Here is a 12,419-nt window from a genome sequence, read left to right as displayed (position 1 = left end):
GAAGCCAGGTCCTCATATGCTAGACAGGTGCTTGACCACTGACCTACCCATCCCACTGCCCTTTCTGGTTTTCAATTTTTTATTTCTATTAATTATTTAATTAATTTATTTTGTGGTGCTGGGATTGAACCCAGGGCTTTGTGCATGTGAGGCAAGCGCTCTACCAACTGAGCCACATCCCCAGCCCATTAAATTTTAATTTTCAGATAAGGTCCAGACTGGCATCAAACTTAGGATCCTTCTGTCCTAGCCACCCGAGTTAGCCACGGGGGTTACAGGGGTACACCACTGTGCCTGGCCTGCTGCCAGATCTTGACTTGACCTCTTTGGCTTCCATCAGGGAGAACCACATCTGATAGAGCTTTCCTTACCCGCTCTCCAGTTCCTCCCTGCAACCCCTTGAGGGGAATGCTGTTATTGAGGCTTCGAGACATTCAGGGACTTGCTAAGATCTTGCAGGTAGTAGCTGTGAATAACAATGTTAGCACTAAAGCCATCAGTGCAGCGCCCAAAGCATATGAGCTGATTTAATGCTCACAGTAGCCCTGTGCATTTGAAGGGGCACCTCACTGTGTGGGAGAGGAAGTAGAGGCTGTGGCTTCGAGGGCAGGTCGGTCTCACATTGACACGCGTTCTTTCCAGTTTTCTCCGCACTCCATGAGAACAGTTTCCACCTGAGTAGTCCCTTACACTGCTGAGAGTTTTGTAGCTTAGCAGGTGCTTTGAGTTTCTGCACCTCTCTTCTTGGAAGAGGGTACTGTTACCTCCATGTCGCAGATAGGGAACAGAGACTGGGTGGCACAGGGCTTTGCCTGTTGACACTCACAGTAGTAGGATTCCAGGATCTGGAGCTGGTCTTTTTATTCCCAGTTATAGTTCCTTGACCGTGTGCAGCCCAGGTTGTGCCTGAGACTCAAAGTGGAGGGGGGAGCAAGTGAGGCAGCTGGTTTATTCCTCAGTGGCAGTTCACATCTGCCACCCCACCTGCCTGTGGCAGGAGAGCTGCAAATGCCAGGGACCTCTGTACCCTGCCAGCTGAGGAGGGCCAGGGGGTCTGGCCAGTGGGGCAAGGGGGCAGATACACTACTGCCTGGGTCAGACTCCCACCAGCCCTGATGCCCACCCAAACTCTCCATCCCTTGGAGAACCACGAGGACCAGAGGCAGAAGGGGTCCTGGGTCCTGGGAGGAGAGGCAGGTTCCGGGGCTGGGGAGCCTTTGCACAGGGGCGGAGGTGAGGGAGGCACACAGCCCACTCTCAGGAGGGGAAATTCAAACCCTCCAGCCTTTGTCAGTCCCACAGGAGCTGGGTTGCCGCTCTCCTTGCCCTTGGAAACTGATCCCCGAAGGGGCAGGTCTGTAGGACCAGGTGTCTGTATCGGGGAGTGAGTGAGGAGCGGGGTGGGTGAGGACAGCACCCTACCCAGGAGTTGGAGTCCTGCTCCGTGTGCGCCCTGTGCTCCAGGGGCCTGCCCTGGGCTCACCTCCTGAGTTCCCAACAGGCTGGGGAAATCTGGAGAGTGGCCACTATTCCTTAAGTGTCCACTGAGGACCAGGCTGTGCATTCTTTCACTTGACCTCATCTCACCTGATGAAGGACACTTGGCCCCATTGTCCAGGTGGGGGCCCTGAGCTATGGAGAGGCCACACCACTTGCCCAGAGCCAGTGTCAGGCAGATTTTGAGCCCAGCTGGTCTGGCCCTGGTGTGCTGGTTCTTAACAGTTCTGCAGAGGTGACTGACCTCCGGCCCGGGTTGCCAGCCTGCAAGGGCAGTAGGGGCCTTGATAGAATGCAGATTCCTGGGCCCCACCCAAGCGACATTGACCCCCTGGGGGTCTAACAGAGGCACTTAAGAGACTCAGAGCTGGGCAGGTGGACAGGAGGGAAACAGGCCTGAGCAGAGCCTCGCCCTCCCCTTCCATTTCTGCCCAAGGTGTGAGGCAGGGCACTTGGGACTTTGCACCGAGGGCTTGTTGGGGTCTTGCGGGGGAGGGCAGGCAGGGCGAGAGGTAGGGACCTTGTCCCCCTCCCAACACCCATGAACTGTGTGATCTAAAGGTTTTTTCCTCCCCCATTTTCTAGAAGCTGGGGACTGGGCTTGCCGCTCTGAGGCTTGGGAGGGCTGAGCCAGCTGGGCTGGGGGTGGTGGCAGGTTCTGGTTCCTGCGGCCTCCATGGGGGCAGGGCTGGCTAGCGGGTGGCTGGCAGGAAGGGAAGTGGGAGCCTCCTCTGCTTGCTCTGCCCCACCCCACCAGGGTGTCAGCCGGTTTCTTTCCAGGGTCCCTTTCTGGGCCTGCCTTCCTATGTCTCAGCCTTGTCTCTGGGAAGCTGCCATGCTATTTCAGCTTGTTTTTCTGTCTCTATATTGGTCCTCAAAGTGGCACTTTGGGTGTCTGGGACACCTATAGCCTCCTCTGCGGGGGAGGTAACCACAGACTTGTCCAGAAATGACCCTCTGAGTGGTCCCTTGGAGCTGGCAGTGGGCCCTCATCTGCCGCCGCCGCCGCCACCCCAGGCTGAGTGGAGGCAGCAGCATTGGGGTGGGGCTGGGCGGGAGGCAGCCTGAGAAGCGTGAGGAGAGAGGGTTCCTTCACTTTTCCTGTCATTGTCACCTTCATGGTGCTGTGGGGAATGCCACCAAGGGGAGTGAAATGCGCAGTGAGAGCCCCATGCTGTACCCGGGGCCGGGATTCCCACTCTGGATCCTGTGACCAGTGCCACAGGCAGCACACCTGGGCTCTTACCTGAACTTCCTGGCCTGAGATGGAGTCCTCGGTCGCCTCCACACACTGCTGTTGTGTCCCTGGACTGGTTATTAACCACTCTGTGCCCCAGTGCCTTCTTGTGTAAACTGGGGATTATTGCTCTCCAAAGGCAGCTGTGAGGATATTAGCAAATTTAGGCATTTAACCCTGGGACCGCTGCGTCCAGACCTTTCTTGCTTTTGCTCCTCCCCATCTGTACCTTAAAAATTAAAAATTAGGATTCTATTTTATTTTTTTATTTATTTCTTGCTCTTATCTATTTTTCTATTTTTCGCTAGAAGAGGAAGGTCCCTGAACATAAGTAGACATATAATACATGCATTTTGTTTCTTTTTTTTTTTTTTTTTTTTTTTTTTGCGGTGCTGGGGATTGAACCCAGGGCCTTTTGTTCGACAGGCAAGCAATCTGCCAGCTGAGCTATATCCCCAGCTGTGCATTTTGTTCAATACATTTTTTTTTAAAGTCACGATCTTATTTTGGATCATCAAAGCAGGGTGGTTTGGGGGTTTTGGGATTTTTGTTTGTTTATTTGTTTTGTTTTGTTTTTGCCAAATGATGTTGCTTGTCTGTTTAGAGATGAAGCATCTGTATTCAATTCATTCATCATTCATTCGGCAAACACTGATGTGTACCTACTGTTTGCTGGGATGAGTGATCTTAAGGTAGATCCAGGAAGAATAACTAAGAACCTACATCCAAAAGGTAGAATTCCATAGATGGTGGTGTGTGGGCATCAGGAGCCTCTGGCATCAGTCCCAGCCCTTCCGAGGGAGTTTCTAGGTTGGGAGGTGCAGTCATCAACCAGGGATGGAGTCATCCAGCCAAAGTGCCGAGTTGCACTCTGACCCTGTGACAACTGGGTTCAAGGACCTTGGGTAAGTCCGTTTTCTGTTCACCAGGACCTCTTAACAACCTGGTGAGCCATTCCAGACCCAAGGCAAGCTTTCTGCATGGGCCAGGAGAGAGCCTGGGCCTCGTCACACTCTTGGCCCCACCTCTGCTTCTCCTTCCAGCACCCAAAGGCCCCTCAGAGATTCATTCCCACTTGGATTCTCTAGTCGGGGCTTAAATGTGCTTACAAATGGTTGCAGACTTCAACGTGGGAGGCTTTTAGAGACCAGCAGCCAGGAAGCCTAGAGAAGGGATTAGCTTGTGTAGGAACCCACGGCAAGTGGTGCTGAGCCTGGGCCGCCCTTTCTCAGCCCCCACCCCCTCTGACCTCCTGTGTTAGGAGTGAAATGAATTATCCTTCCCCAAAAAGGAGGGAGCCGTTCCTGAGCCTGGGAACCAGCTGATGTCATTGCAGTATCACCATGGTGATTATTTCCCTGGATTAGGGTCCTGACCTTGCAAAGCCAGGAAACAGAGGAAGGACTGGCGTTGATAAAGCACTTCCACAGTTGTCCTCACCGTGCGCGCTGCACCGCTCTACGTTGGATCCACTCTATGCGCTGTTGACCTGAATGACTGGGATGATGGGCACCATTTTACAGATGTGGAAACTGAGGCCTGAGAGGTTAAGTCGTAGTCCCAAGATCACTCAGCAAAAGGAAGACGGAGCCTGTCAGTACCAGCTCACTCTGGCTCTGTGTCCATATTTAGTGACAGGAAGGCCTACACTGTATTTTAACCCTTCCCTAATGGCTCTTTCTTACACATGAGGGGACTGAGGTCAGAGGCCTGAGATTCAGGGCTTCTGCATCTAGAGCTCTATTTTTCTGTCTTCAAGTATCTTCCCTTTTCTGACGTCTCCCTACCTAAAGGGTCCCCCACTGCACAGACCCAGGTTTTCCCAGAAGAGTTGATGTTAGGTTCTGGGGTGGGTGGGCGCATAGCCTCTTGCAATTGGTCTGATGGGAGCCGAGTTACACCCCTAGGCCTTTCTTCTTTTTTCTTGGTGCTGGGGATTAAACCCAGGGGTGTTTAGTCATCAGCCACATTGCCAGCCCTTTTTTTATATTTTTTTAGAGACAGGGACTCACTAGATTGCTTAGGGCCTCACTACATTGCTGAGGCTGGCCTTGAACTTGCAGTCCTCTTACCTCAGCCTCCCGGGTGGAGCCGCTGCGCTACTGTGCCTGGCTAGGCCTTTCATTTTGATCTGCATCAGAACCAGAGGAACAAGAACCCCAAACAATGACCTCTGGCTCTTGGGGTACGTGGAGGATGGGTGGAGAGCCGTCACTTGTCCTAAGAGGGCCAGCATGCAGCAGCTTACTGCTGTGGCGGTGACTCCAAGTCTGGGAGCTGCTTGATCTTGTCATCCTGGAATCTTCCAAAGTCCTCGACCTCATGTCCTGAGCTGACCTGTCTCAGGACAGTGCAGCCCCCATGGAGGGAATCCAGGCAGCTGGCGGCGTCTGGAACAGATGGCTGCTGAGGTGGACAGGGAGTCTCTGGAAGTTGAGGAGAACATTCCCTGTCCCACAAGTATTTCCCAGCCTCAATTTTGCTCTTCAAAGCCCCAGGGAGGACAATTTGTTCCTCATATTTCAATTTCTTTAGTCTCAGGGAAGTACTGCTTGCTTTCTTTTTTCTTTTTCTTTCTTTCTTTTTTTTTTTTTTTTTTTTGAGACAGGGTAACAACCCAGGCAGGTCTTGATCTCTTGGGCTCAGGTGATCCTCCTGCCTTAGCCTCCTAAGTAGCTGGGACTAGAGGCACACACCTCCACACCTAGCTTTGAAGTCCTTTGTGATGTCTGACTCGAGTTCCAGTAGTACTTGACTATTCCATAGAATTCTCACAAGAAGGAGGCAATAGAGGGTGGTTGGATTCTTCCCCGGCGCTTAGAAGCTGTTCTGAACTCTGTTCTAAAGTGCTGACTGTCCCATACCAGTTTTCTCCTCTCCTGTGGCAGTGGCCTCAGAAACCAGTGTGGCAGACTCCAGGAGGCTGCCAGAGCTTGTCAGTCTCATTGATCAAGCTGGGCCTGGTGGCACATGGCCTGTAATCCTGACGACTTGGGAGGCCAAGGCAGAAGGATCACAAGTTCGAGGCCAGCCTCAGCAATTTAGTGAGGCCTTATGCAACTTAGTGGGAACCTGTCTCAAAATAAAAACAATAAAAATAAAAAGTACTGGGGATGTGGCCAGTGGTTCAGTGTCCTTGGGTTCAGTGGTTCAGTGTCCAGGTTTTTTGGGGGGTTCACCCCCCCAAAAAAAAAGGTTCATTGATCAAGCCTCCCTTCTGGGGGGGTCTCACCACCCTCCCTTCTGGGCACCAGCTTTGAACTTCAGCACAGCGCTCGCTCACTCATCTGCTCACTTGAACACTACCCCTGGCTCTTGGTGGGTAGGACTCCGTCCTGGCTCGGGTGAGGTTGGTCAGTCCCAGGAGCGCTGGCAAGAACCTTCTTCTGCTGGGTGTGGTGGCACACACCTGTCATCTCAGTGACTCAGGAGGCTGAAGCAGGAGAATTGCAAGTTCGAGGCCAACCTTAGCAATTCAGCGAGGCCCCAAACAACTTAGCGAGACCCTATCTCAAAATTAAAAAAATAAAAAGGGCTGGGGCTGTGGCTCAGTGGGGAAGTAGCCCCAAGTTCAATCCCAGTACCAAAACATGAAACAAAACAAAAAACCTTTCTGTAGCCTCAGGTAGGAGGGGCTGCTACTGAGGACCAGAAGGCAGGCAGGTGACAGCTTGTAGCCTGGTGACTGTGGATCTTTGCTGCTAAGCTGCGTGACCTCAGGCAGGGGACTGGTTTTTTTTTTTTTTTTTTTTTTAAGTTATTAGTGGACCTGGATTTTGTTTGTTTGTTTGTTTGTATGCGATGCTGAGAATCGAACTCAGTGCCTCACACAATCCAGGCAAGTGCTGTAACTGTGCCACAATCCCAGCCCCAGGGTAGTGCCTTCGGATGGCTTGATTTCCTTATCTGTAAAATAGGGGGAATAGCCGGGCGTGGTGGCACACACCTAGCATCCCAGCGGCTTGGGAGGCTGAGGAAGGAGAATCGCAAGTTCAGAGCCAGCCTCAGTGAGAACCTGTCTCTAATAAAATACAAAATGGGGCTGGGGGACTGGGGTTGTGGCTCAATGCTAGAGCCCTCGCCTAGCATATTCGAGGCACTGGCTTCGATTCTCAGCACCACATAAAATAATAAATAAAGATATTGTGTCTATCTACAGCTAAAGTATTTTTTAAAAAAATAGGGCTGGGGATGTGGCTTAGGGGTTGAGTACCCTTGAATTCAATCTCTGGTACCAAAAATAAATAAATAAATAAAACGGAACTAATAGCCTATATGGGGTTAGGACTTAAACAAGAGAGTTTATGTAAGCTACTTGGCACTGTGCCCATCTCAGAATGTGCTGGACAAATGTTAGTGGGTTATTATCACTTTCTGGCCGAGGCTTCTGCTCAGCATCAGTGCCTTCTGGCTGGGATCTTTCTCTTGGCCTTGTCTCCATCTCCTGCTGTTTCACAGGGGCTTCAAGCTGGGCCCTCTCTGCTCCCCCGTCTGACCCTAGTCCCTCTTTATCTCTTGGCTCCCCAGGTGCGCTACAAGGAGGAGTTCGAGAAGAACAAGGGCAAAGGCTTCAGTGTGGTGGCAGACACACCCGAGCTCCAGAGAATCAAGAAGACCCAGGACCAGATCAGCAACGTGAGCTCGCCCCCAGCCCTCCTGCCCTTCCCCATCCCCTTCCTGCCAACCCGGCTGCCGTGAACGGGCTCAGCTCCCTGCCCGGCCCCTCCCTGGCACGTCTGGCTGGTGGCTGCCGGAGCTGAGGGCAGGGCAGGCTCGGGGTTCCCCGGGTGCCTTTTTTCTGTGCACCCTGAGTCCCCCTGTTGCCACACTTGCATTTCCTCCACAGAGCGCTGCCCTTTTGTGAGTGCACTGGTGGGGGACGATGTACCAAGTCATCTCCCACCCCGAGCTGTTTTTTCTGGGTACAGTGGGTGTCAGGGTGCAGACCTGTTGCTTTGTCTTAGCACAAAGGTTAAAAGTGGGGGCTGGGGGCGGGGAGGCCTGGCCTCCTCCTGTCTGCCTCTGGGTGCTGACATTGCAGTCATTTCCGCCCTCCCTCGCCTCCTCCCACCTCGGCTTGTTCTTCCTTCCTGTGTAAAAACCCCAGCCAGCTTCGCCCACTGGCCCCGCACCCCCAGTCTGGGCCCTCCTGGGTTTGGGCTGGTCATTGACGCCTGGCCGCAGCGTGGGTGGGTGTGGAGAGCAGGCGGTGGATCTATGGTCCCCACGTCATGTGCCCTTCTAGCACCTGGCACCAGAGAACAAGCCTCGGTTTCCTTCCTGGCAGAGCCACAGACCAGCAGCCTGTGTGGCTCTGGGCTTGTGGGGGTCTTATTTTGGGCTCGTGGAGAATCTGGTGTTGCTGTGAACCACAGCTACAGAACATGGGCAGAAGCCTGTGCACAGGCTGCTCACTGACCTGCAGGATGTGCCCAGCCAGCTGGGCCTCTGAGGTTCTGTAAATGAAGGACTGGGTCTGTAGCAGGCAGGGTGTATGAGTTGCCTATGTCACTGTGGGCTGAGGGACTGGGGCAGGGCCCCAGTTTCAGATGGCCCACCTAGTACCTACTCTCTGGGCTCCACAGCCCTTCCCATCCCTCCTTAGCAGGGCACTCCTTCTCAAAGTTGACTGGGCAATACTTAAAGTGGCCTACAGCGGTGGGTCAAGTGGATTTCCAAAGTACAGGGCAGCCTGTAGAGCCAGCCACACCCAAGACAGTGGCTTTCAAACTCTTGAGTTCCACATCTGATGAGAAACATATTACATCTGCATCCACTAACCAGGCATGCATTTATTTATCAAGGAAACATAATAAAAAAATTGGCATGAACAAGGGCTGGGGGTATTGTTCAGGGCCTGGTTTAGATGCCCAACATTGCAACACAGAAGAGACTTCATAGCTCCTAATGTCATGAAGGCAGAAGGATCACAAGTTTGGGGTTAGCCTGAGCAACTTAGCAAGACCCTGTCTCAAAATAAAAAAGGTTGGAGACATAGCTCAGTGCTATGGAGCACCCTGTGTTCAATCCCCAGTATGGCAAAGGGAAAAAACAAAAGAGAAAAAGAAAAAAACTTCCATGAATGAGTATTTTACTATTTGGAGGACTCCCTTCAGATATTTTCTGTTCCTTTATTTTGCAAAGATGCTTGGTACAGACTTATTAAATGGGTCTCTCAACAAAGTCTTTGGCCTGCAGTTTGAAATTGGTGTCTTTGAAGAAATGGGGTGTTTTCCTTTGGCAAAGGAGAGCAGGGCTTAGAGGGCTCTAGTCCCTCTTTGCTCCCACAGTCGCTCTGTATTAAAGTCAGCTTTGATACTGTGACAAAATACCTGAGAAAATCAACTTAAAGAAAGAAGAATTTATTTTGACTCTGGGTTTCAGATGAGATGCCTGGCCCCCTTGCTGTGGGCTTGTGGTGGGCCAGAACCTCATGGTGGGGAGCGTGTGGTGATGCAGAACTGCTTGCCTCCTGGTGAAGCAGAGAGAGGGGAAGAAAAGGGCCAGAATAAGTTGCAGTCCCCAAGGGCATGCCTCCAAAGACCTGCTCCCTTCAGTTAGGCCCCATCTCTCCATCCATGTGGTAGAACATTCATGATCCAGTCACTTTCCAGGGCCCTCTCTTCTGAACATTGCCATGCTGGGGACAGGTGAGCCTTCTGGGGACTTTCCAGATCCAAACTGTTACATACCCCTTTCCATGCTAGTCCTGGCATCACACTCCGGAGTGTCCCTTCTGGCCCAGATCCCCCAAAGGGTCACAAGGGTCTGGGAGTTAGAGCTCAGAGCCCTCGATGTGAGAAGTGGAGAAGGTGGATTGGCCTTGGGTAATGGGGAAACCTGGATGGCTCTCAGAGCTGGACTCTTGTGGCTTTTCATTGTGAAGGGCCCTTGTTTTTTTTTTTAAAGCTTTGGTGGTTCTGGGGATCACACTAGGACCTCTGCGTTCTAGACAAGCACTCTGCTACTGAACTGCTTCCCCAGACCTGTCTTTTATCTTTGATGCTTGTTCCCAGTCTGCAATCCCAACCCCACAGCACATTTCATTCATTGCTTCACCCTGTGCTTTTTGGAGAAGGGGAGACAGGCAGGCCCAGTTATCCCTGCCATCCTTTCTGGAAGGCTTCCAGAATATTCCATGCCCAGCCTTTCCACCTGCTCCCCTGCCCCCATTACTGCAGGTGTTAATGTCTGAGGTGTCCTAGTAACAAAAACTCACTGTGACCAAGACATCCACACTAGGAGATAACCATCTTATCAGCAACTACAGGGCTGCAATTAGCTGATTGTCCTCTGCTCTGAGGTGGGGGAGGTGACCTGACCTGGTGGCCCTGTTTGCAGCTTTAGCTGGAATCTGTGAGGTGTGACCACAAGGCTGTTAAGATTCTTGGTTTTAATGAATGCAATTAAAGACTGTCTGTGAGATGTGTGTCTCAACTATCAGAATCCCAGCAGCATTAGGGCATTTAGTGAAAACGCAGACGCTTGGCCTCTTCCCCCAGCTGCCTCATCTCGGGAGCAGGGCCCCGGAATCAGCATTTAAACACATTTCCCTGGCTTATAGTGGTACCCTCTGAAGTTTCATTTTTATGTTTTGGAACTGGGGATTGATTGATTGCTTTACCACTAAGCCACATCCCCAGCCCTTTGTATTTTTTGTTTTGAGTCAGGGTCTCACTGAGTTGCTCAGGCTGGCTTTGAACTTGTGATCCTTCTGCTGAGTTGCTGGGATAACAGGTATGTGGCACTGCTAGTGGCCTGCTGAAATTGAGAGCTGTCACTTAAAATGACAAAAAAGCTTCACCGACCCCTAAATCAGAGGGTACCAGAACAGACTACAGCCTGAAACCTCAAGGGAACTTTAAACCACACCCAGAACCACTGCTGAGTTGTGCCGACCTCCAGAGGAATTTTGGGAAAGATGGTGTTGAGGGCCACACCTTTTGTTTCCAAAATAGCGTTCCTGTATGTGACCTGTCCCTTCCCAGATTAGCTCCAAATGGACTTCTCATTGTGTCTGGAGATCAGGCCATCTTGCAGAGAGATGAAGATTTGTCTTACTAGAGTGACGCACTGCAGACTAAGAGTTTTACCAGCGTGAGGTTTTGTTTGTTCTGTTTTGATTTTTTCAGTGCTGGGGATGGAACCCAGGCTCCTTGCTCATGCTGGGCAAGGGCTCCGCCACTGAGCTACACCCCAGCCTCAAGCCAGAGCATTTTAGAAACAAGTGTCTGGTCTGGGGATTTGTTGCTTTGGCCTTATGCATTGTGCCCTTAGAACCACAGAGGCAAGGTGCCGAGGAGGAAGGAGAACCCGAAGACTGGAATCCTCTCTTTTGTCTTTCCACCACTGGGCAGGTTGGTGGGAACAGCCAACCCTGCCTTGAGAGCTGATTGCAAGGAAGATGTCAATGTTTGGCCTATGACATGTTGATAATAATAATATCACTTTAAAGGCAGACCTGTCTGCTTTTTTACACTTAAGAAGGGAAACAGCAGAGTTTGACTGAATTTGGCTATTCTCTAATGCTAAGAAGGTACAAGTTACTTTGTTTTTTTGTTTTGTTTTGTTCTTTGAGTGGTGCTGGGATGGAACCCAGGGCCTTGTGCATGCTGAGCGAGAGCGCTACCCCTGAGCTATATAACCTGAGCTCGATTGGGATATTTCGAGGGGAGGTGCTGTGGTAATTCTGTCATCATTAAAGGAATCTGGAGGGTCAAGAGGGCTGAGATAGCTCAGTCGGTAGAGTGCTTGCCTTGTAAGCACAAGGCCCTGGGTTCGATCCCCAGCACCCCCCCCCAAAAAAAAAAGAAAGAAAAAAAGAGGGCTAGCCCAGTGTGGTGCGATGAAGGCTGAGCGCTGGCATGGCCTTTGGTCCCGAGCTCCATGGCCCTACTGCACCCAAAGCTCTGGAAAGTTCTGCTGCTGGAGCCCCTTTATGGAAACCTCTGCTTTTATTCACTTACATGCTTACTTCTGTACTGATTCTCTGTATACAATTTTGTGTCTTTCAGTTTCTCTTTTTTTGAAATATAACAGACACAGTCAATACTTGCTTTTTTTGGTATGAGGATTGAACCCAGGGCCTCACATGTGCTAGGCAAGCATCCGGCCACTGAGCTAGAACTCCAGTCCCCAAACACCTGCTTTCTCATGATGTAAATCAAGAAATAGAACATTACATTTCCAGGCCCCTGCCCAGATTATTTTGGAATGTTAAGAACCAGAGTGTAGCCAGCACCTGTCGTGTATTTATAACTAGCTGGAGATTCTGAGTGGACAATACAGAGGCAGATGGCAAAGGACTGGAGAGTGTGTCATTAACTGCATACTGGTTAATGTCCTATAGAATGATAAAACCATACACTTTGAAGTTATCTTGGCTACAGGCAGAAATTCTCTGCATTTCTAATAGCCAAAAATACTTAGCATTTTCTGTTCAATAAGTTAGCGTCAGTCTTCAGAGTAAAGTTGTATTCAGAGTCAAATGTCCAGAGGCAGGCTTGTTGGATGATCTTCTAATTTGATTTTAATATACTTTCTTTTTCTTTATAGTTTTTAATATATAACTAGAATTGTGTGCATATATGTGCACAAATTGTGTTATTTGACTTTTCCTAATTTTGAACATATAGTATGTTATTCGTGTGTGTGTGTGTGTGTGTGTGTGTGTGTGTGTGAGTGT

The 12,419-nt window shown here is 50.7% G+C and overlaps 1 protein-coding gene across 2 annotated transcripts in view; it reads left to right on the top strand.

Annotated features, from left to right (window-relative positions):
* The window catches only part of Lasp1 (LIM and SH3 protein 1), a 39,171-nt gene that overhangs the window by 17,407 nt on the left and 9,345 nt on the right, over positions 1-12,419 (top strand). For both annotated transcript variants that reach the window (XM_047546369.1, XM_047546370.1), the window contains exon 4: positions 7,262-7,369. In XM_047546369.1, coding sequence (XP_047402325.1) covers positions 7,262-7,369 — 108 coding nt within the window. The remainder of the gene's footprint in view (positions 1-7,261; positions 7,370-12,419) is intronic.

The sequence above is a fragment of the Sciurus carolinensis genome, chromosome 3 (assembly GCF_902686445.1).
Source record: "Sciurus carolinensis chromosome 3, mSciCar1.2, whole genome shotgun sequence".
NCBI lineage: Eukaryota > Metazoa > Chordata > Mammalia > Rodentia > Sciuridae > Sciurus > Sciurus carolinensis.
The sequence above is the reverse complement of the archived record's forward strand: the minus strand, read 5'-3'. Positions and strand labels throughout refer to the sequence as shown.